A 24172-nucleotide genomic window follows, 5' to 3' on the forward strand; every position below is an offset into this window, starting at 1 on the left:
AACTTCATTGTACTATTTTTGCAACTCTTCCATATGTTTAAAATTTTTTAAATTTTTCTCAAAATGGAAAGTTTTAAAAACTGATTCACATTGTAGATAAATACAACGTGAAAATGAAAACAAAAGTGCACATACAAATGAGGGATTTTTCTCATTAACATTTTTTTCTTGATTTTGTGAGGCTTTCTGAGGCTGTATCTCAATATTTCTGAACCCTTGCCAGCTGGGTCTATATACATGAAAATGTATATATAGATACATCTATATGAAACATAATATATAAATGTGTATATATATATATATATATAAAGCCTTATCTATCAAGGACACAGAACACCAGGGATTCTTAGTGTCTGCCAGAATTTTAAAGCCAGAAAAGTCCACCTTGATCAACTGGGGGACAAGCTAATAGATCGTATGATACGAGAAACAAAGACAGGGACCATAGCTTATGGCTGCCTTGTCCTTAGCAATATGTTTCCTAATTCAGAATCCAATCTGAGCTCGAAACCAGGATCATCACTGCCTTTAGTTATAATCTCCATGGGTTTTTTAAGCAGCCTAGGTTGCCTGATAACATGCTTCTTGGCCTTGAACTGGAGCTGCTTGTCCTGTCCTGGAAAATGACTCGGGTTTTAGTGATGGTGAAATTGTCATGAATGCCTTGAAAGCTATTTGTTAATTTATTCCAGTATTGTTTCTGGTTCCTGAAATTTATTAACCCTCACATCAGTACCTTCGATTTTTAAGGCCCAATATCTATGTTCAAAGCAAGGAGAATTATCCAGGTAATTCATACAAGTCTTTCTTCACTGTTCTAACCCCTTTTTCCTAGAAATTTACATACCACATTTCTTGCATGATTCCCCCTCCTCCAACATCAGATACACATAAATAGTGGGTGTTGAAAGGAAGGGGATTGTATGGGTAAATTACCACCAGCTGTCTGAAAGCTTGGTCATAATTTCTTTCCTTGAGGCTTTTGTTACAGCTGACAGACAAGGCTAGCTAGTGAAGTGTGAATAAACACACACACACACACACACATACACACAGTCCTCAAGACAGGGGGAGAAGTTTTGAGATAAAGGGAGGAATACAAGACGGAGGAAGTATCCACTTTTTTGTCCCTGGAACTCCATCCAGGAAGTGGGAGAACCAGCTTATTCAGCTTCCTTGCCAGTGCCTTGGTCTCATATGATAAATCAGAGAGCTGAGAAATGGAAAATCTGGGTCACTGGCCTAGCCCGAGAGAGCAGTTTGGAGCAGAACTGAAATTAAAATTCACAACTTCTATACAGGGTTGGAATCCTGCCTGGTTTGCAAACATTAACAAAAGAATAGCTATGATTTATTGAATGCTTAAAATGTGCTGGGCAATGAATTAAACACTTTTCTTGTATTATTTCATTTTGTTCTCACAACTACCCTATTAGGTAGTCATTATCATTACACTTATTCTACAAGTGAGGAAACTAAACCACAGCGTTTAAGTAACTTGTCAAAATCACAAAGCTGGAAATTGACAGGGCTGATCTGAACCCAAGTCTCCCTTAGCCAGTGACATCAGCTCCGCTGCACAGTTCTTCCAAATGAATGGGACCCTAGGCAGTCACTCAGAGGAGACTGGGAACATTTCTCCTTCTACCAATGAAATTTTAAATTTTTAAATAAAACTACTGTCTTTTGCAATCCTACTATATGATAAAGTTTTTTATCCCTAGCATCCTTCAGGACCTTACTCAGACACCACCTTCTTTATGAAACCTTCTCTAATCAGATTTAATTAATCACTACCTCCTTTATGTTCCTCTTTGTACCTTTATGGTAACACTTACACAATCCGATATGTATTATGGTTTGATGAATTCCTGCCTCACTTCCCACATTAGATTTTAAACATGTAGTACAATGCCTAGCACATGCTCTGTAAGCATTTGTTGAACCAATGTTGAATTGAGTGAACTAAGGTAACCAAACTGTCCCTGAGTTTTATCAGCTTGTGGGAATAAATGAAGTCTCATGAGCTTTGAACTCCCACCTTTTCATTTAGGAAATGAAGTATTTTACAAAGCCCCCTTCCCCATCACAAGTATTTCTGCTTATCCCAAGGGGTGTTTCCCAATCTCTCATAAACTGTTCCTGGTTTTGATTTCTGTTGCTCTGAGGCACAGCTGCCACTTACTATGTATAGTCCCCAGAGTCACACATCTCCCCAGCCCCTGCCCCACTCCAGCTACTGAAGGGCAGATCTTTCAATTCATATAGTACTTATAACCTTTTTTCTCCAGGTTACTTGCATGGCCTGGGTAACCAGGTACATCCATCCAAGCCTCAATTCTGCCAATTAGATTCCTCTGTTGAACTAATAATACAGATAACAGATTTGAATTTATGAACTCTATTGGACAGTTTTTCACCACACAAACCTCCAGTTTTACTATACCTGGGAACCTGTTTCTCTTACTGGCCTATCATTTAGTCTCTCTAAGGCCCCATTTCCTCACTTATAAAAGAGGGTTGCCTTGCTGGGATGCTCTCTTAACACTGCTGGGTTTCTCTTCATTGCACTTATCACCATCTGGCATATTGTAGTTATTTCTTTGTTTATTGTCTGTCTATCCCAGTAGACTGTAAACCCCATGAAAACAGGGTCTTTGCTGGTTATTTTTTTAACTGCTGTGTCCCTAGTATATAGAATAGTGCTTGACACATTACTGTCCTCAGTAAGTATTTTTGAATGAATGAATGAAATAATGTATCAGAATTATTGTGTACATTTTAAGGCATTGCTCCAGTTGTCTATTTCTGCATAATGGTTTACTTCAAACAACACCGTTTTATTATATCATGTGATTTTTGTGGGTCAGGAATTTGGACAGGTCTCAGCTGAGCAATTTGTCTGCTTCATGTGGCATTCACTGGGTCACTCAGTAGTATTCAGCTGAAGGCTGCTCTGGAGGTCCCAAAACAACTTCACTCACATCAGGCATAGAATCCGAGTGATGCCTGGTGCCTTCATGTGGACTGCTGGGTAATATTGAATATTTCACAGGTGGTCTTGGGGCCTCTCCTCAGTGTCTCTACAGCAAGGTAATCAGACTCCTTTCATGGCAGCTCAGTATATCAAGAGACCTAGGTGGAAGCTGACCCAACCTTAGAATTTATGACCTCATGCCACATTCTATGGGTCAAGAAAGTCACTAAAGCCAGCCCAGATTCAAAGGGAGGAGAATTAGACCCCATCTCTCAATGGGAGAAGTAGCAAAGAATTTTCAACCATCTTTAATCTATGATATTCTTGTACCTTTTGGCCATAAACATTACTATATGCATTGCTTACTTCCTCCCAAATCCCCCAGAAGTTTCATAACTTTTACTGTGTCGGTTCAAAAGTCCAGAATCTCACCATCTAAATCAAGTTCAGGTGAAAAGGAGGCTTCTGGGGTCTGTCCTCTGGGGTTTTTTCTTTGAGTCATTCTTCTTTTTTCATAGGAAATGGTCCTTTTCTGCAGTTGGGTAACTTTCTCAGCCTGCTTCCCCTCAGTAGCTGGTTGAAGGTCCAAAGGTATCTTTTCATGCTGTGCTGTCTTAACCCCTTTCAGTCCTTGCTGGTACAATTTGCTTAAAAACTTTGAGGGCATCTTTTGTACTAATTTATAATCAAGTCTCCTAGACAAAAGACATGTCACTTTTTATTCTGAAACAAGGTCTTCTGTACCTTGGGCTGCCTGAGAGGCTGCTGTAAAATAATGGGCCCTTAAAATTTTAAAAGCTCTTTTGTCTAGTGGAAAGGCACACCCTTAAGATTCGTACTAGCCTCTTTGTTTAACTGAAATGGTATATGAGGTGCCACCTTAAACCTTCTTAAAGTCTTAACCATGTGTCTAATAGTTACATCTTGGATTTGATTTTTTTTTCCCTGAGACTACTTCTTATTTTGAAAGCTTTTGCTATTTGGAGAAACTGAAGATGAGAGAAGCAGTTTGATTTTTGAATCTAGCAAATCCTGGCTATATTTACTCTAAGTTCTGCTTAAAAACTGAATGTTTCTTTTTTTTCTTTTAGCCCATCTTTTTCTATCCATATCTTATCATATGTGGTTAAAAGCAACCAGTTAGTACGTTTGAAATTCTGCCTAAAAATTTCCCTTGCCAGATCTACCGATTCATTAGGTGCATTTTCTATTTTCCACATTTCTACAGGTAATCGTTTTGCTAAATTTCTGCCAGTATATAACACAGGTCATTTTTTTTTCAGCCCCCAATAATATTTTCTTCACTGTCCTTCACAGTGTCTTTAGCAGTCCCCTCAGTGTCCTTCCAGCTTTCACTAACCCTCTCCTAGAGGTCTTTCCAGCTTCTGCTGCATCCAGGTCCCAAAGGCACTGCCACCTGTGTTAGGTTTTTGTTATAGCAACAACCCACTTACAGGTACCAAATATGGCTCCGCTATTTATTGCTACTTAGTAAACTACTCCAAAACTTATGGCTCAACGCGAAAAACATTTTATTAAATCTCATGGTTTTAGGGATCAGTAATTCTAGCATAACCCAGCAGGACAAATTTACTCCTTATAACCACAGCTGGAGCTGCTCGATTACATCCAGCTGATGGCTGAACTGACCTAGAAGGTCCCAGACTGCTTCACTCATATGCCAGACACCTTGGTGGGAACTGCTAGATGGTGGGCTCAACTAGGCCCCTTCCCATCTCCATGTAGTGTCAGGGCTTCTCCACATGGTTTCTCTAGCATGGGAGTTTGTTATATGGCAGCTCAGGGCTTCAAAAGCAAGTGCCTTCAAGAGTCTTGCATGAAGGTGCAAGGCTTTTTTTTTTTTTGAATTAGCCCTGGCAGGCCCAGACATCCCTTATATTGTATTCTATAGTCAGTTAAGTCTAAGGCCAACCAAGATTAAAGGGGAGGAGAATTAGATTCCATCTCTCAATGGGAGAAGAAGGAAAGAATTTATGGCCATCTTTACCACAGACACTCTATCCTTGCCTGCAGAATGATTCCCCTCTGCAAAGGACATTTTTTAAACCCAAGGTTAGAGAGGTGGACATGGAGTTGTGAGGGACAAAGGAGACATCTGCTGACTAACCAAGTCAGCTGAGCCAACTGCAGTGGGCAGTGAAATGACAGACGCTGCAGACGTTTTCCTCCTATCTAAGTCTCAGTGAATGTTAGGGGTCAAAATCAGGGAAGCAGTGCACATAGTGAGTGGTTAAGCATGACGTTATGGAGCTAGACTGGTTTCAGATCTCAGCTTTGTATGCTTAGGCAATATACTTTACCTCCCCGTGTCCCACAGTAGTCACTTACAAAACAGAGTTAACTAGAGCCTATCTCATCATGTTATTGTGAGGATGAAAGGAATCGGTACCTATAACACTTTTAGAAGAGAATATGGCAAAAATATGTTAGACATGGTTATGTTTATTATTGCCTTATAGTTCATGGAGTAATCTATATCAAGAGCAATAGTCCTGAGCTTTCCTGGTGGTGCAGTGGTTAAGAATCTGCCTGCCAATGCAGGGGACACGGGTTTGAGCCCTGGTCCAGGAAGATCCCACATGCTGCAGAGCAACTAAGCCCATGCGCCACAACTACTGAACCCTCCTGCCACAACTACTGAAGCCCGCATGCCTAGAGCCCATGCTCCACAATAAGAGAAGCCACCTCAATGAGAAGCCCATGCACCGCAATGAAGAGTAGCCCCCACTCAACACAACTAGAGAAAGCCCGTGTGCAGCAATGAAGACCCAACACAGCCAAAAAATAAATAAGTAAGTAAATTTATTTAAAAAAAGAATCTGCCTGGCAATGCAAGTGTCACGGGTTTGAGCCCTGGTCCAGGAAGTTCCCACATGCCACGGAGCAACTAAGCCCATATGCCACAACTACTGAGCCTGCGCTCTAGAGCCTGCGAGCCACAACTACTGAGCCCACGCACCACAATTACTGAAGCCCACATGCCTAGAGCCTGTGCTCTGCAACAAGAGAAGCCACTGCAATGAGAAGCCTGCGCACCGCAACAAAGAGTAGCCCCCACTAGCTGCAACTAGAGAAAGCCTGCGCACAGCAACGAAGACACACCGCAGCCAAAAATAAATTAAATAAATAAATAAAAAGAACAATAGTCCTTTTTACCCAGAGTCCAGCTGGGGAGAATGAAGGGAAAGGAAATTTAAAAGACTAAATAAATGGAAGGTAAAAGTACCACTGGAGTATTTGGAGCTGAGTATGAAGACAGAGATACTTTCCTATTTTTTGTCCCTTATCATCAATTTAGACATTTCCTGAAGCACAATCAATTGACCATTTCAAAATCAGTGTACTCAGGAAAGAATAACGTTAACTGGTTTAATTTATCAACATTATCTATCCAGATTCTTTGAGTTCTAATCCAGAAAACTGGGAGAGATACGCAAAAAAGAAGATGTGTGACTTTCTACCATAATGATCCATGGGATCTATAGTCTTCTCTCTGCCTTGGTCTCAAAATGAGTTAAAAAATAAAATGAAATGAAAAAAATTTTAAAAATTGTGTCAGAATAGACCACATTATGCTGCAGTAATAAATAGTCCCCAAATCTCAGTAACTTAATACAACAAAATGTATACATTTTGAAATACAACAAAAATGTATTTCTTGCTCATTCCACATGTTCAATTTGGGCCAGCAGGAACACTGATCATCAGAGTCACTCAGAGACCCCAGCTGATGAAAACTTCATCTTGACAAATATTGTCTTCAAGGATCAGTAAGTACAGCAGTGGAAATTGACAGTAACTGGTAGATTTTATTGTTGTTCCAAAATACTCACCCCTTCTGCACTCTGTGGGCAGAGTGTACTTTTCTGCACCAAGGACTCTGGACTTGGCCATGTGACTTACTTTGGGGAATGGAATATGGCAGAAGGGACAATGTACCCATTCTGAGCAGAGATTTTAAGAGACATGACAGTCTCTGCCAACTCTCTTACACTCCTGTACTCTACCATGAGAAGAATATTCCCCAGGTATCCACTGCTTCTTCAGTGGGGGTCCTGGAATGAGAGCTACATGAAGCAGACTTGAACCCATGCCCAACCAAGCCATACCTGAACCACAGATCCTTGAGTTGAACTGGATGTTTGTTGTACAATGCTGATATTTGGGAGCTCTTTGTTAAGCAGCATTGTTTCAGCAAAAAGATGACTAATACAATGACTCAACACAGCAGGATTTCATGACTAGCTACTACAGATAATGGTTTTCAAGTAAGCATATAAAAGAGGAATACTACTTACTAGTTAGTATTCTGAGAAATATAAAGTAAAATGAGATGACATTATTTATATACTATATAGGTAGATATAGACAGATATCTAAAATACCTTATTACTATTAAGTTATTTGTTATCTATTAAATAAGGAAAAATTAAAATGATAAATCCTAGTGCTCTTGAAGCTGTGCAATATGTTAAAATTAGAAGGTCCTTTTATCCTAAAATTCCTATACCTTAAGAAGTTATACTAGGGAAATAATTAAAAAGACTAAAATAATGAAGGTAGAAAAACTTCATTAAGGCATTGTTTATAAGAGTCTAATATTAGAAACAGCATAACTATGCAGTAATAGAATATTATTAAGTAAACTATGGTTACATTGATTTATATAATATACAATCATTAGAATAATAAATATGAATATTCTCTAACAATATGGACAAATATCTAATAACTGAAAAAGAGGATATAAACATGTCTAAGCTGTACGTAATTGTATCTATACAAATAGGTATGTAATATATATGGATAATAATTGTAGGGAATATGGAGAAATTTAAACTGTTGTGCTGGAGGAGTGGATATGTGGGTGAATATTTTCTTTTAAAATATAAGACAAAAAGTTAGTTCTTTTGACAATACATTTAATTTTAAAAACAAAAAATATTTTCCTTTTTCAATAATATACTCTTATATGTGTAAGGGAGAGTCAGCATTTGGGTTAAATGATATATTTTTAAAAGACTGGAAAGAAATTAAACTTAACTTTGATTATCTCTGGGTATTATGGGTAATTTATTTTCTATATACTTTTCTGTAATTTTCAAATCTTTTACAATGAATGTGTTATGAACTTAGTAAACAAGTTATTTTAAAAATGAATAAGCAGATTTTCTAGCCTCGCTTCTGGGACTCCACAGTTTATCTAGTTAGTGCTATAATTTCTTGAATGCAGCACATGTCTGGCTGTAGACAGAGTTCCTCTCCAAACTCAGTAGCCCATAATTTGATTTGAGACAAAACTAAATATAGTACCAACTTTCGTATGGAAGATGGAACTCTGACTCTCCCTGCTCCCCCTTTTTTTCTTTCTTTCTTTTTTGGCTTCAGAGGCAGCAGGAGATTTTTTTCTAGAGAAGTGACCTGTGAGCCTTGTCAGTCTGGACAGGCTTGACCTTGTCAATCAGGTCAATCTGGACCTTAAAACATTTCCTGGAAACATTCTAAGCTCAGGAGCAGTGTGGTCTTAGGTACTAGTTGTGTTGAGGTTGGGGGGTTGTAGACTAGGGGCCTTTCAGACATTTCTTCTGAACTCTCACATGTTTTAGAGTTACCCTGCCCTCCCAACCCTTATTCTGTACTGATAATTAGGGGAACTAACCCAAGAGATGGGAGGCAGAATGCTAGTGTGCCCCAAGAATACAGGCTCCCCACAGTCTCAGCAATACTTAGGCATGCTAGGGTCCTTCCTGAGTTAAACTCTTAGGATACCTGAGAGAATCAATTAATTCTAGAGAAGGCTTGTTGGTCTTTTCTTCAGAGGACATGTCTCCGGGGCCACACCATGTAGAAGACGGCCTGTATCAGAGCCTGTTGAGACCTTCAGCCTTTCTGTTCTCAAATTTATCATCTGTGAAACGAATACAACTAAGTCAACATTGCCACATGTGGGCACTATAAAGCTTTCTGCAAATTAAAAAAAAAAAAGGTCAGTGGTAATGCTAATAATAACAGTGATTATGTCACTTAATAAAAATGTCACTTAATAAAAAGTTTTTATTTTAGAGCTAAAAAGGAGCTTCAAGGCTGTAAGCCCTTTAATTATAGCATGTCTGACATGTCTAAACTTTGTTACATAAATAGATGATACAGGGTCTCAGGCAGCACCATCCCCAAAGAGCCCTTTTCCATGATCTTAGAACAGTTATAGGGAAGATCCTAGGTCCTGATGGCCACTGTCTTGAAGCTTTTCTAGCATTCTGGGAAGTTCAGGAACCCTCTGCCCTCTTGAAGCTAGTGGAAGAGCCCAGTAGCCTCTGTGCTTGGGAAATTGAAACCCAGGGAGAGAGAATACCATAAAAGCAGGATGTCTGAGATGGAGGTAGCAAATAAGGCTGCAAGATTTTGTAAGGATGCTTCCCTTACTGAGGAAGGTTCTTGGTCTCCGCATCCGCGGTGACACTAATATATCAGATCTCTAAGAAAATAACATCATGTCCTACGATCATTTAGTGTCTGCATCTGCATTCACCCAGGATTGCACCTAAAACCTTCCTAGACTCCAGCTCTGGCTCTGGGGTTACCTGTGGGTGGGGTGATTCAGGCACACAAAAGGACTTCCTCTCCAAATTTTCCCGACAGTTGGTTGGTTTTTTCCAAAGCCTCTCAGTGGGACAGGCGAGGGACAGAGGGCTGGGTATGGAGGCCTCTAAGCTCTCTGCTCCTCTGCCAGCATCACCCAGGCAGGGAAGAAGGAAGGGTGTGTTCAGCCGGCGGCGTGCAACCTGGGCCGGCTCGGCCCCAGCACACTGGCTGTGGGGAGCCCCGCCTCCCCTCGCGGTTGACAGCTCAGCTGGTGCAGAGCAACTCGTGCCAGCCAGTCGTGTCTCAGCCTGGGAGTGTGTGCGCACACCGCGGGCTGCCTCTGGCCCCAGCTCCCAAAACAGCTCCGCGCGCCGCTCCGCTCTACGTCCAGCTTCCTACTGAGAACAGTCCCTCCCTTGTGTCCGTAGCACCGTTAGCTGGAGCTTTGGCCACGTCAAATCGTTCTTCTAAAGAAGCGGGGAGCAGAGCTCTCTCTTCGCCGACACAGAAAGAGGGAGCTGGGGAGGAAAGGTTCTTTGCGCTGGAGAATCGTGGGGCCAGGCTTCTCATTTTCCCAGGCTGCTTCCACTCTTGGGTGAGGAGCGCCCCGCGAGTAAGGTCAGCGCCTGGAAAATGGAGCAGACGTGGACAAGGTAGGTGAGCTGCTTCTTCCCCCCGACCCCCGTCGCGTTCCGGATTTGATGTCCCTCCACCCCACCCCACTCCTGCCCTTGCGCCCTTTTGGAGAGGTCGCCCCTCGCCACTAGGGGCCTTTGAAAGCTTCTCTTTCGATTGCCTCCCCCTCCCTAATTCCCGGCCTACTTCTCTTGGTCCTCCTGTACATGTTCTGTTCTCTGGTGTTTTCCTGCTTAATGAATCTCCCTTCCACCTAGTTTTGATGTTAAAGATATCCAGTGAGGCTGCCTGGAAGTTTTTGTAGAAATGTTTCTCTGTCTTATAACTGTTCCACAGATGAGAGGAATTCCCCCAGGTCTTTCTTTAGAGATACCTTTGATGTCAGCTATCTTGAAAAATATCAGATTCCTTCTGACCCTGACATGTTTTCCTACACAACCTCTACTAGTCACATAAAGGCAACGGACTGAGTGAGCAGAGCCTGCAATGCTCATCTCCAGAGTCTCCAGTTGGAACTGATGCTGGGAGAGGAAAGGAGAAAGAAACAAACCAGGGTGCCTGTCATTGCTCAGGCTTTGTCGAGGTCGGGGTGAGAGCTGCTTTTAGGTCAGATTTTGGAGATGCACGGTGGAACTGTGTTTCCTCCATACCCCGTTGCTTCCCCTCCACCCCCAATATACTTTAAAATGGGGCTCCTTCAAGGATAAGAGATGATGTCTTGAGACAAAGACTTCATTTTTGTTTTTAAGGGGGGAGGGTGATGGAAAGGCTATTCAGAGGTGTTTCTGTAACAGGTAGGCCTCCATCTCCAAGATTTAGCTTTGGAGAACTGGAGCGGGGCCAGATGCGTGTTCTGAGTCCTAACAGAGGGCAGACTGTACTAACACAGAAGGTAAATGTGGGGCTTAACAGTACTTTGGAAAAGACCTGGCGGATCTTAGCTGATTGTTCAACAGGAGAGAACCGTATAATGTGAACTTGGAAGAAAGGGCATATTGAAGATTAGAGGGTATTGATAAGAAGTTCACTATCTAGATGTACTTTTTGTTCTTTTCTGCTCTTCACAGGCCTCTCCTAAAGGCTAGTGCTCGGTTCCGAGCATCACTAGATTAAAGGAGTGCAATCAAGAGACACGAGGGGACTGAGAACCATACTTGAGGGGTGACCAAAGGACCTGGGGCTCTTTAGTCTGGAGAAGTAAAGACTTGGGGTAGGGACATGGATATGGTGGCTCCCTTCAAATATTTGAAGAGCAGCTGGTGGTAGAGGGATTAGATCAATCAGATCGATTTGGAATCTCTTAGGAGGACAGTACAACAAATTGGAGCAAGTTGTGAAGATGCAAGTTATGGCTTACTGTAAAGGAAAAGCTTTCTAACAAGTGACCTCCCTGAACAGTAAATAGGTTCCTGACCTTGCCTATAATTATTCAAGCAAACACTAGGTGACCACTTGATGGTTATGAGGGTGAGTGTATCAGGGATTCATGCTCTCTATCAGTGTTTTTCACACTTAAAACAAAGTATTATTTATTAACTTGTTTGAACTTTAGATATAGCCATTTCAGACAAATTCAGAAATAAGTTAGAAAAATCACAAATCATATGTGTATAGTTCAATTAATTTCACAAACTGAGTATACCCATGTAATGAGCACTAAGATCAAGAACCAGCACCCCTGAAGCCCTCATGACCCCAAGGATAACCATTATCCTAACTTTTAGCACAATAGATTAGTTTTGCCTGGTTTTGAACTTCATGTAAGTGAAATTATCCACTGTGTACTCTTTTGTATCTGGCTTCTTTCACTCAATCTTATGTTGTGCAAATCTTCCACATTGTGTGTAGTTGTAGTTCATTCATTCTTGCTTCTATATAGGATTCTGTCGTATGTAGATATATCAAATGTATTTATCCATTCTGTTGTTAATGAGCATTTGGGGCTATTATGAATAGTATTGCTATGAACATTCCTGTACATGTCTTTTGGTGAACATATGTACACATTTCTTTTGGGTAAATACACAGAATTTCTGGGTAATAGGAAATGCATGTTCATCTTTTGTAGATACTTTCAAATAATTTTCTAAAGTGGTTATGAAGAGGATATTCAAAGGGCTGAGATACAGCGTAAAGGTGTGCCACATCACTGGTCATTAGGGAAATGTAGATTAGAACCACAATGCCATTCCACAATGTACATATCAGAATGGCTGAAATGGGGACTTCCCTGGTGGTGCAGTAGTTAAGAATCCGCCTGCCAATGCAGGGGACATGGGTTCGAGCCCTGGTCCAGGAGGATCCCACATGCCACAGAGCAACTAAGCCCGTGTGCCACAACTACTGAGCCTGTGCTCTAGAGCCCGCAAGCCACAACTACTGAGACCGTGTGCTACAACTACTGAAGCCCACGCACCTAGAGCCCATGCTCTGCAACAAGAGAAGCCACCGCAATGAGAAGCCTGCGCACCTCAACGAAGAGTAGCCCCTGCTCACCGCAACTAGAGAAATCCTGCACACAGCAACAAAGACCCAGTGTGGCCAAAAAAAAATTAAAAAAAAAAAAGAATGGCTGAAGTGAAAAAGACAGAAAATAACAAATGTTGCTGAAGTAGAAGAGCCATTATGTTCACAATTTTTTTCTATCCCTACCCTCAATAAGAAATGTATTTACGTTACAACCAAGTACACTCCCACATGTAACTGAAACAAATGTGTCATGTAACAATACTTAACCTTACAACGTTAAGTGATCTGATCTTTCCCCACCTTATTCTTTTCCTTTAAAAAAAAATGCTTGTGTGACTCAATTTATTTCACCACCCAGCGGGTCACAGATGGAAAAATCCTGTAATCATATATCGTAACTGATGTCTCAGATACTTCCTAACTGGAAGCTAAGATCAGTTCATAAACATTTATTTTAAATGTGAGCCCAATACAGGTGAGGCACTGTGCTGAATGCTAAGAGTAAAACAATGAATGAGAGAGACGGTTTCTGTCTTTGAGGGTTTGACTTTGTTGTCTATAATTCTAATAGAGGCTAAGGCAGACATATGCATTGGCAGTTCTGGGAGCACAGTGGAGGAGCACAACCTGGGGGATTCAAAGAATAAAAATTAACTCTAAAGCTACCATTTATATTAAGCTTGCATTTGTTAGCTTTTGTGTTAATCCCTTTATGTACTTTATTTCACCTAATCCTCACAACCCTATGAGGTCTGAAGTAAATGTTATTATAGTCTTTTTTTTTTTTTTTTTTTTTGCGGTATGTGGGCCTCTCACTGTTGTGGCCTCTCCCATTGCAGAGCACAGGCTCTGGATGCGCAGGCTCAACGGCCATGGCTCACGGGCTCAGCCACTCCGCGGCACGTAGGATCTTCCCAGACCGGGGCACGAACCCGTGTCCCCTGCATCGGCAGGTGGACTCTCAACCACTGCACCACCAGGGAAGCCCTATAGTCATTTTTAAGACAAGAAAATTGAAGTTTAGATTTAAAATTTGACCAGGTAACACACACAGCTGAGGAAGAAATATAGCCTGGAACTATCTAATTCCAAAACCTATTCTCTTAGCTGCTTCACTTGAATTGAGTCTTGTAAGTGACTTGGTTTCTGAGTTGCTTCTGAACCCAGCTACTTATCCTGACTGTGATTAGGCTTATGAATAAGTTTAAGACTATGATTCTATTCCCAAATTTCATTCTTGGCAGTTCTGGAAATTCTCCTCTCTGAGGGGTTCTTCACATGAGCCTCCATATCCTTTACCTTGCTCAGTCTACCCACAAAGGACAGGGTGCTGAGTATTTGAGTTCTCAAATTTAAATATCTCCTACTCCCAGCTGTATATCATCTGCCCTCTACAAGTCAATGGGAGTATTTTTTCCCAGGAATGTTGCCTGACTGTTGTCAGTCTCTTTGGTTAAATCATTTGGAGAGAGCATGTTTTTTTTCTGGAATAGCGAATTAATAAGCTAGTTTGGTCCCTAACTGAACTGATATCCATGAATCGGAAAAGAGTTGTCAAAGGAATATACTCATGGAGGTGATGAGGAACCTGATGATGAAGGTGATTTGCTCACTTTGTTAGCCTAGTATCAACCAGGCAAACAGCTTCTGCTGCTCTAAATGTTTAGCATTCATGTATCTGGACTAGCAACTCCCTAGAGCAGTGTGAGTGTTTCAGAATCCCTGTTTGTATTAGTTTCCTTTTGCTGCTATGACAAATTACCACAAATTTAGTGGCTTAAAACAACACAGACTTATTATCTTGCAATTCTGGAGGTCAGAAGTCTGAAAATTGGTCTTCTAGGCAAAAATCAAGGTGTCAGCAGGACTGTGTTTCTCCTGGAGGCTCTAGGGAAGAATCCATTCCTTACCTTTTTCTAGCTTAAAGAGGCTGTCCATATCCCTTGGTTCATGGTCCCTTTCCAGCAATGGCATCACTCCAGCCTCTGTTCCTTCATCCTACCTCTCCTCTCTCATTCTGACTCTCTTGTGTATCTCTCACAAGGACTCTTGTGATGACATTGGGCCCAATGGGGTACCCCAGGATAATCTCACCATCTCAAAATCTTTAATCACATGTGAAAGTACCTTTTGCCATGAAAGTGGCAAAGTCACAGGTTCCAGAGATTAGGAATGTGGACTTCTTTGGAGAGCCCTTATTCAGCCTGCCACACTGTTAAATGCTGGAAAAGACATTACTAATTCTCTCCTTTTACATGGACATTTTCTTGTTTCTAGCATATTGGAAAGCTGAATAAAAGATAAGTTGGGCTTCCCTGGTGGCACAGTGGTTGAGAGTCCGCCTGCCGATGCAGGGGACATGGGTTCATGCCCTGGTCCGGGAAGATCCCACATGCCACGGAGCGGCTGGGCCCGTGAGCCATGGCCGCTGAGCCTGCGTGTCCGGAACCTGTGCTCTGCAACGGGAAAGGCCACAACGGTGAGAGGCCCGCGTACCACAAAAAAAAAAAAAAAAGTCAGATAAATCATATATGAACCTTATACAACTTCCCTGAACAAACAACTCAAGAAAAAGAGAACTTGAAATATTTAGGGGCTACCTTTAAGACTGAAGGTTAGGAAAGGAAAGCAAATTAATTAGTCTGTTTTGTTTTCTCTTACCCTGTAATTTGATTTAATAAAATGCAAGCATTAATTGTATTTGCCTGCCATGGCTGTGAACATTTGGAGAAGGGAAGTAGCATCCAAGAAAAATAGTGATTCGGTCTCAAAATTTTAAAATTCTTTATTTTGTTTCTCCTCTCCCACATGGTTAAAGTGTAGCCTTCAAGTAGGACAAAATGCCCATTTACCCCACTTATATTGCATTTAAAAGATACCCCTTCAAAGCTTATTTGCAATTATTCTGCTCAGTATTAACTCTCAGCCTAAAGGAAGCAAGGACATTTATTTCTCTTTGAATTTGTGGTGAGTTAGCAGAGAGTCCTGTTTACTAACGCATAGTTACAACCAGAGATGGCATTTCTCTCCATTTTATAGATGTGGCAGCTGAAGCTAGAGAGGGTAAGCAGGCGTTGGAGCATGAAGGTCTGGTTGATTCTGGTATCTTTGCTTACAGCGGTGCTGCAGCTCTGCATACAGTGCTTTTTATTAGGAAAATGCTACTTTTCATAATTCTATAATTGAAACATGTTTGGACATTGGATTTCCTATTTAACATTCAGCACTTCTAGCAATTAATTTTCTGCATTTGGGGTAGGAAAATCTCTGCCTTTGCAACTCTGATCTGCTTTTAAATAGGCCTATACTTGGATTTAGGCTTGAGAAATTTATCTCAATCAGTGCTTTCACTCCCACTTTCTTATTTCCTATACACTAGATCAGACTGGACCCCCTTCTTCTTCTTGCAGCTTACATGCTAAGGCTGGATGTAAAATACCAGAAGTCTGGGAAGTGGTTATTTCTGTCTCTGAAAGGATAAGTTGGCTGACCCTCATCACAAGGCCCTCTGCATTCTGGGTGGCTCAGGGGTAATTTATACAAGGCTTTGTGGAGTATCCAACCATTTAGTAGATGCACTGGGACACTGCTTCTATTGAAATGGGCAGAGAAATTGAAATTTTATTCTATAAATAAAATTCCAAACTGGGCTCAGAACATTCCACAAGTTGTCCCTGGCAAAAATTCAAATAGCATTTAAAGTTAGAAGAAAGTCCAGAATAAAAGAGATGTCATGGTGACCCAAGGTAGCTCTATCCAATTCTATTTTAAAACATTCAGAAGCACTGAGGACTTGTTTTCCTCTGTTTCAGGACATCTTCTGAGCTTTATGATCATCAAGACAAGCATGATCTGAATTTTCTTTTTTTTCATGGCTGAAGCACTTCACTAGTCATAGACTATTATAACAACAACAACTTGTATTTTTCATAGCATTTTAGTAGTTTCTAATACATTTTCCCTTAATCTGTCTCATTATCTCATTATCTTCTTTTCTGCATGTTCTATTCTGCAGAAACTTCTTTCTCCCTTTGCTTTTCCAAGGCCAACTAGGGAAGAGGTAACCTGCACCTGGTGTCTACTTATCCTGGCCAAGGTAGAAGAGTGTAAAGAAGCAATAACTGCTGATATATAGAAAGCATTGACTGACAAAGAAAATTGACTAATTTCTAGCACTTCATACAATTTGAGAATATATTTTCCACTTCATAATGTGGAATAACGTCATGTCATATTATAATACTTTACTTAATCATTATCCTATAGTGAGTCCTTTAGGTTTCCAGTTTTTAACTATTATAAGTAATTCTTGATAAACTCTAGGTGCATAAAGCATCTTCTTCCATGGGATTATTTTTGAATGATAGATGTTCAGAAGTAGAATAACTGTGTCAAACACTTCTAGTTCTTGAAAATACATTGCAGATTGCTCAGGGTTTAGACTCATATAACTCATATTAAAATGAAGGATATTTCATTCCATTTAAATATCTTTTTCAAGACCTGAGTCCCTATATTGCAGAAGGGGAAGTGGAGGCACACTGACATAAAATGGCATATCCTAAGATAATCCCAGGTGAATCAGTAGCAACATTCTCAACTTTTAGCCTCTCCAGAGTAAAATGCTTCACTACTGCTATTAATCTCTGTTACCATCCTAAAGTGTTTCCTGAAATGATAAACAGAAAATTTCAATATAAGAAAGTCAAAGTGGATATAAATTACTTCAAAATTCTGCAAACATATTAGGATGTCTATTGCAAGGAGAGAAAAAAATAGATGCTGTATTTGGTTATGGGATTATGGATAATACCCCTTATATGCTGCTTTAAAGCTAAGTCAGTATATGTTTTTTTGTTTGTTTGTTTTTTGGTTTTTTTTTTTGCGGTACACGGGCCTCTCACTGCTGCGGCCTCTCCCGCTGCGGAGCACAGGCTCTGGAGGCGCAGGCCCAGCGGCCATGGCCCGCGGGCCCAGCCACTCCGCGGCATGTGGGATCCTCCCCGACCGGGGCAAGAACCCGCGTCCCCTGCATCGGCAGGCAGACCCCCAAACACTGCGCCACCAGGGAAGCCCAGTATATGTTTTTATAGCAGAAAGAAATTTACATTTATTCTACCAAGTGACAGCATGTAAAATTTGGAACTGAGTTGGTCTTAGAAAAGATTCTTCTGTGCATTATTTATAGATTTCCAGATTATTGGTGCCTTGGGGGCAGAGTTATTGCCAGCAGACCTAGGGAGCTGGTGTCTCTTTACTCATCCTGAGTTAAAATTATTATGAGTGGGCCTTAATATACCAGTTGTTCCCGCCTACACACCTAGCGTTGCATTTGCTAGGATAACTTTGTTTATTCTTTAGAGGTTAGTTTCAGCATTATCTCCTTTTGGAATTATTTTTGGAACCTACTTCTGGATGTTCTCTATAGCCAGAGCACACTCTGCCTTCTCTGTTACTGCATGTGGCTAGTTAGTTTACTTGGTATTTTACATACTCTATAAGTTTATTGGAAGAAGGAACTGTCTTTTGTCTCTAAATCTTCAGTATCTTACAATATTTCTAGCACATAGCAGATCCTCAGTTAAGAACTTTCTAGAGAACATTCCCTGCAAGGCTCATGTGAATATCTGTTTGGTAGGTGTCTCTTTACTATGGAATGGATACAGCAGGTTATCAAATCTTGATGCCATTATACATTCAAATTGTATTTATTCGTTGTTTAAGAAATATACATCAAATTCCTGTTACGATCTAGACTTCTTAAATGCTGGGTACCTGATAGTGAATGATATAAAAACCCTGCCTTCAGGGTGCTGACATTCTAGACAGGTCACAATGCACAAGTATATATTACTGCTGTAACTTGACCTCACAGTTCCTCAACTAATTCACTTCAGCGCACCATGAACACAGCCATCCTTTGTAGCTCATCCTCACTCCAAGTTTTCTATCCTTAGGATCCTTAACACTGAAATTATACTTCCTGACCACATGGTCAAGTCCTCCATCTCTTCATTCTTTCTGAATATTCAGTTTACCTTATCACTTACTCCTTCATATTGTCCAGGCCATCTGCTCTTCATTCATCTCCCTACTGACCTGAGACCTCAGGGTCAGCTATTTCGAATCATTTTCAGCACTGCTTTAGAATCTCTTACTGCTTTAACAGTCCCCCACCCTTGGTAACCCTCAGTTAATTTTATTATCCTCTGGGATTCCATAAGCTTTGTTCCAGTACATTGTAAAACCACACTGAGAAGGAAGACTCTAGATTCATTCTTTCTAATATCAGGCAGGTTAATGGGCAGCTCTTCTCCTTCTCCCCTGACTCTTCCTCTTCCCCTGAAAGTGCAATCCTCAAAACCTCTGATTTCAATAATAGGAGTAAAATCAAGATGCAAAATTGCATGTTTGGCATTATTTCTATTTTGTGGAGTTCACACAGGCATATAAACTGAAGAACAACTAAAAAGAAATACATGAAAATCTTTCTCAATGTTGCCTTTAAGTGGTAGCATTTTTTATTTTTCCTGTACACATTTCTCCTTTCCAAAATTTCTGGAAAGAACACATAATTCTTTAAAAATCATTAAAATCAGGCACTATAAAGGAAGGAAAAAGTAAAAGATTATGCAAATAAAAGATCAGGTGAAAACAGAAAAAAATCATCTATCTCTTGATGTTTGGTCAGGGGCTCTGAGATAGACTGAGCCACAGCCTCGGCATTCCCCAGTGCCTTGTGAATAGTGGTTATTAATGAAAACTGCATTGCCAGGACCAAGAGTAAAAAGCACAAGCTAAGTTTTAGAAGTAGGTGGAGAGACCATATACCATCCCTGAGTGATGTGGCTGAATTCAGAGAAGATTATTTTCACATCTCTTTTGAAAGCGTGATGTCAGTGTCTTGGCTGATTCAGGGGACAGGGAAGATAATTTATTAGATATTTGCATGTCAACCTCATAAGGCAAAGTGAGGAAAATAATTATTTGAACTGCCTTTTATCTGTTTACAGTATTAAGAGGTTTCTCTGAACCTTGAGGAATAGCAGCCTGAAAAATGTTAGTTCCTTTTAGGATAAAGACAGTGCAGGAGGAAAATAAGTCATAAAACTCAAAGTTGTTGCAGATGCACAGTGATGCTTGTAGCTCCTGGTAGCTATTGAGGACTTAGCACCACAGAAAACTGTCTCCCAGAGTTCCATCTGGCCACGGCCACACTCAGTGAATAGATCCTGTTGAGTGAAGGGTGTAATTGCAGCCTGTACTGGAGAAAAGTGGATGTTACTGTATCCATGCCAAGTCAGCTCACACTTAGTCAGCATGCAGAGGGAGACTCACAAGTGATGCTTTCTCTGTTCTGAGGGGCTTTGCCAGTTAAGCATTCCAGCTTGCAGAGGTTATAATGATAGGTCTTGAGATGAGAAAAAAAAATTATAATCTCGCTGTATTTATTATACGACAGTCTTGTGCTCTGCATCTGTGACTTCTACCGAATTTGCATTTGAATGTATGTTTTTGCAGTTCTGTTGCCAAATGGGGGATGTTGGCAATATTTGGAGCAGACAAGATATACTCAGTGTCTCTCTTGGCAAGAGAAAAAAAGATCTGAGAAGTCTCAAAGCTTGTTCACTAATGGCCTTCCCAATTTTGATTGTGTCTATTTCCATCGCCTCTCCTGGCTGTCAGCTTATTCCCTTTGTCTTTTAGGGACAATGCCAAGTGTTATTACAGAAAGGATTCAGGGGAGGCATGAATATTTGGAGGAATGTGGGTAGAGATAGGGACGTATAAAATAGTGGATGACTCACTTTTCAGGATAGAACCTATGTAAGAAGTCATACTTGCCACTTCCTTTTTATGATTTTAATTCACTTGTCACATGGCATCTGTTATACCAGTACTCAAATACTCCATTGTGAGCTCTGTATGTATTGGGGATGAGTTGGTGTCCCAAGAAACAAATCTGTGTCAGGATTTGAGTCTAAATTGGATCTCCTCCTCACAGCAGCACTGCCCACACTTCCCTTCACCTCACTTTCTCAGGGGTCATTTCCCTGGAGTCAAGGCAGTTACAAAGGAGGCTCCTGGCAAAAGTGTGGGTAGAAATAGGGCATGTTGGACGAGTAAAAGTTTGGAGTCAGACAGATACAGCTTTCAAGTTCAGGCTTACCACCAACTAGCTGGATAATCTTGGGCAAATTATTTCATTGTTCTAGGCCTCTTGTTTCCTCATCTGTAAAATAGGGGTAACAGTACCTACTGAATTTTGTGAGAATTGAATGAGATAATGCCTGGAAAGTATCAGTCAGTCAATAAATGGTGGTGGGTGGTAATGGTTGTCCACAATATAATGATAACTGTCGTTTAATTCAAGATTAGTGCTGAGGAAAATTCCAGTGTAAGAAAACACGTTGAACTGTAAAGTTACGCACAGGCAGTCTGAAGACTATTGCCTGTAGATGTCTTTGTTTCTAAGTTGGCACTACTTGTGAAACCCTACCATTCAAAAATCCTCAGAGCTAGAGCATCACGTATGAAAGAAAGTAGGCCACAGTTCTCCTTGTCCTTCTGGCCCTTTTATATCTGCAAGGGTTGATTGTGGATATAAATTTAAAACATGAAAAAGAGATGCTTGAACATTAGAAAGATTTCTTTTATTTGCATCAGAATCTAGAAATTCATGTCAAACGAGCTTTAAAAATATGGAATTAGAACAGGGTGTGTGTTTGGGCCCCAGTAAACAGCAAACTTGAGCAATCTTCCTGTCACACTACATATCCCTCACTATCTGAGACGGCCACACTGAGACTAATCCCTTACATATTTTATCTTTTATCAAGGGCCTTAAAAGAAGACCAGTGTAAATAGATCAGAATATGTTCCTTAACTTTTTAAAGAAGAATTAACCTTTTAGTATAAAAATAGTAAGAAATTTAAAAAAGGAAGATATTCACTGGTATTTTCTACCATCGTAAACCCCCAGCCTTTTCACTCCTCTGGATTCTCTGCTACTCTGTATAGCCTGTATCTGTACACATTTTTACTCTAGTATAAATCTTAGTCCTAATCCTTTCTTGCTGACGTTAATTTAAATCACCTTTAGGGATTCTAAGTAGTTAGATGAAGCTGTAGTGTTTGAGGAGGGAAGTGTAGATGAAGAACTTGTTTTCCCTTTGACTCCCCCTAATACTCCTGCCTCAGGGTTAGAGTTTGGGGGAAGAAGGCTTGAGGAGGGGAAAGGTAAAAAGGAAGTTGGAAGGGGTCCTGAGGAGCAGTTAATACTTACTCAGGTTGGGGGGAGCAAAATAAAGCCCTGAACACACCCTTTATTTCCTATTTTGGGGCCTTTGTCATGTTTCTTTATGTATTCATACCTATCCTCCAAGGCCTGAATTCAGTGTTCTCTGTTTTCTGTAGATTTCCTAGACCCCCCTCTCCTCATCGGGACAAAATTAATTGCTGTCTCATTTACGTTCTGAGATTTCTGTTTTCGATCTCATCCTTCTACTCATTATCTCTTTGAATCCTGTCCACCTCCCCCAGTAGACAACTCTGAGCACCTTGATTTCAGGGCATTTCTTTTTCACCTTTATGTTTTTGGAGCTTGTCATACAAGCAGCTCCTCCATAAATGTTTACGAAATGGAACAAAAAACTCTAAAAATAGCAACCAAGGCCCAGTTTTTTGCTCTAAGTGCCGGTATGGCAGATTGCTTTTCCTCCTCCTGAACTTTTGTTCATAATAAGAAAGCCATATAAGAAGGAGTTTGAGAGACAGAATGTGCCTCTGGGAGATGGCCTTTGTCCCTCAGCCTCACCGTGAAGGAAGGGTGGTGGCGCTCGATAAAGCGGGGGGTGGGGGGCAGACTGTGTGGTGCCCCGATGGCCTGAGTGTATGTGATTGCCTTGGGGAGGCAGCCTGAAAAAGCAGCCGCCACTTTGGGGGTTTGGACACTCTTATGGGAAGAAGTAGCCCTAGGTTAGTCATCTTAATAGGCTGACCAAGGAAAGAAATTAATGGGGCCTCGACAGACAACAGCTCCTTAGATATAGTTTGGGGTGGTTTTGGTCTGCGATACCAGTATCTCGTAGTGTTCAAAGAATTGTTGCAGACCTGCTTTGTAATGGTGGAGTTGTATGATTGCCATCTTGCCCTTGCTCATGAATAATATGGTCCATTAACCCAATCCATTGCTTTTCTCAGTCCACAAATTAAACAGACCAAAATACAAGGCAATGACATCAAATACGCAGTTTGCAAAGATGGTCTATGGCTGCCTTATAGAAAATATCCCTCTGCAGACTCCATCTTGGTGTTACCCTTTGGTAAGGAAGGACCCAAGTTTCGACCCCTCCTCCCAATGTTATGAGAGACCAGACTAGTGGGACCAGTGAGCTGCTCACATCTTGGAAAGGAGCCATATGAATGGCCATTTTCAAGAAAAGCAAAATTGAGTGCTTGGCTAGTCCTAATGTAATTGAAACTACCATACTTAGAAAACTACTGGAAGAAATCACCAGAGCACAGTTTGACAGCATCAGAATGTAGCAGATAGCTCTGAGAGGAGCAGTTATTTTCTGATCATCCTCAACCTAATCACCCTGGAAAACTGTACGAAAAGCTAGTACTGTGGGATATTGAATGTTGATGTATTGTTTGGGTCCACTATCTTCAGAGCTCCTTATCAGCAAGTCAGGAAAATGTGGGTAATACACCAGGCAGAAATTAAGTGGGTGAACAGCTGGTAGGTGGGTTGTCCTTGGAAAATGTTTGGTTCTTCAAATTAAGCAGAAGAGTGTCTCAGCAAAAATTAGGAAGTATGGGGAATTCCCTGGCGGTTCAGTGGTTAAGACTCCGAGCTTCTACTACAGGGGGTGCAGGTTCAATCCCTGGTTGGGGAACTAAGATCCAGTGTGCCGTGCAGTGCAGCCAAAAAAAAAAAAATTAGTAAATATGATTTTAGTGGAATTGGTATCAGTATTGACACATTGGTGAGGTAGCGAGCAAAAAGGTAAGGCTCACTGAGGGAGAGTTTAGTTCATTTATACAAGAAAAGCATGTGAGGTGAAACATGCAGGTAACATGTATTGATAAGGTAGAAGTATCTTTGGAGAAAGATTATATATGTACATCTATGCAGGAGAGCTGTAAGTGCCCTAGTGAACCACATGCTAGCTGAGCATGAGTCATTCATTGACTGATGTTTTTTTAAAAAAAAAAACTAGAAACACTTGAATTTGAGAAACTAGGACAAGGGTATACAATTTTTTCTGGGCTTGGGTAATAGAGAAAAATTTACCAACATATGTTACTGCTGTGTGTGTGTGTGTCTGTGTGGCCAGGCTTGGAGTCTGTCTCTAGCATACCCCAATTTTCTTTGCACTTTGGTTTATCAGATATTGTCACAAATTGCAATCCCCTAGACATATACCCTGTGTTTCTTCACCATGTGCCCCTTCTCTGGGGAAGCATCAAATTCCTTACCAA

General features: G+C 40.8%; 1 protein-coding gene across 9 annotated transcripts in view; it reads left to right on the top strand.

Annotated features, from left to right (window-relative positions):
- PDE4DIP (phosphodiesterase 4D interacting protein) overlaps nucleotides 1–24172 on the top strand; it is a gene marked incomplete at both ends in the record, with an annotated part of 223864 nt that overhangs the window by 18205 nt on the left and 181487 nt on the right. For 3 of the 9 annotated variants that reach the window (XM_082614148.1, XM_082614149.1, XM_082614150.1), the window contains one exon: nucleotides 9531–10233. The exons of 1 other annotated variant lie outside the window; for it this stretch is intronic. In XM_082614148.1, the coding sequence (XP_082470274.1) occupies nucleotides 10214–10233 (20 nt within the window). Of the gene's footprint in view, nucleotides 1–9529; nucleotides 10234–24172 lie in introns of those variants that run through there. 5 more of the 9 variants (XM_082614130.1, XM_082614131.1, XM_082614129.1 and 2 more) reach the window with 3 other exon arrangements.

This window comes from Mesoplodon mirus (genome assembly GCF_964341445.2).
Source record: "Mesoplodon mirus genome assembly, chromosome: 3".
NCBI classification, from domain to species: Eukaryota; Metazoa; Chordata; class Mammalia; order Artiodactyla; family Ziphiidae; genus Mesoplodon; species Mesoplodon mirus.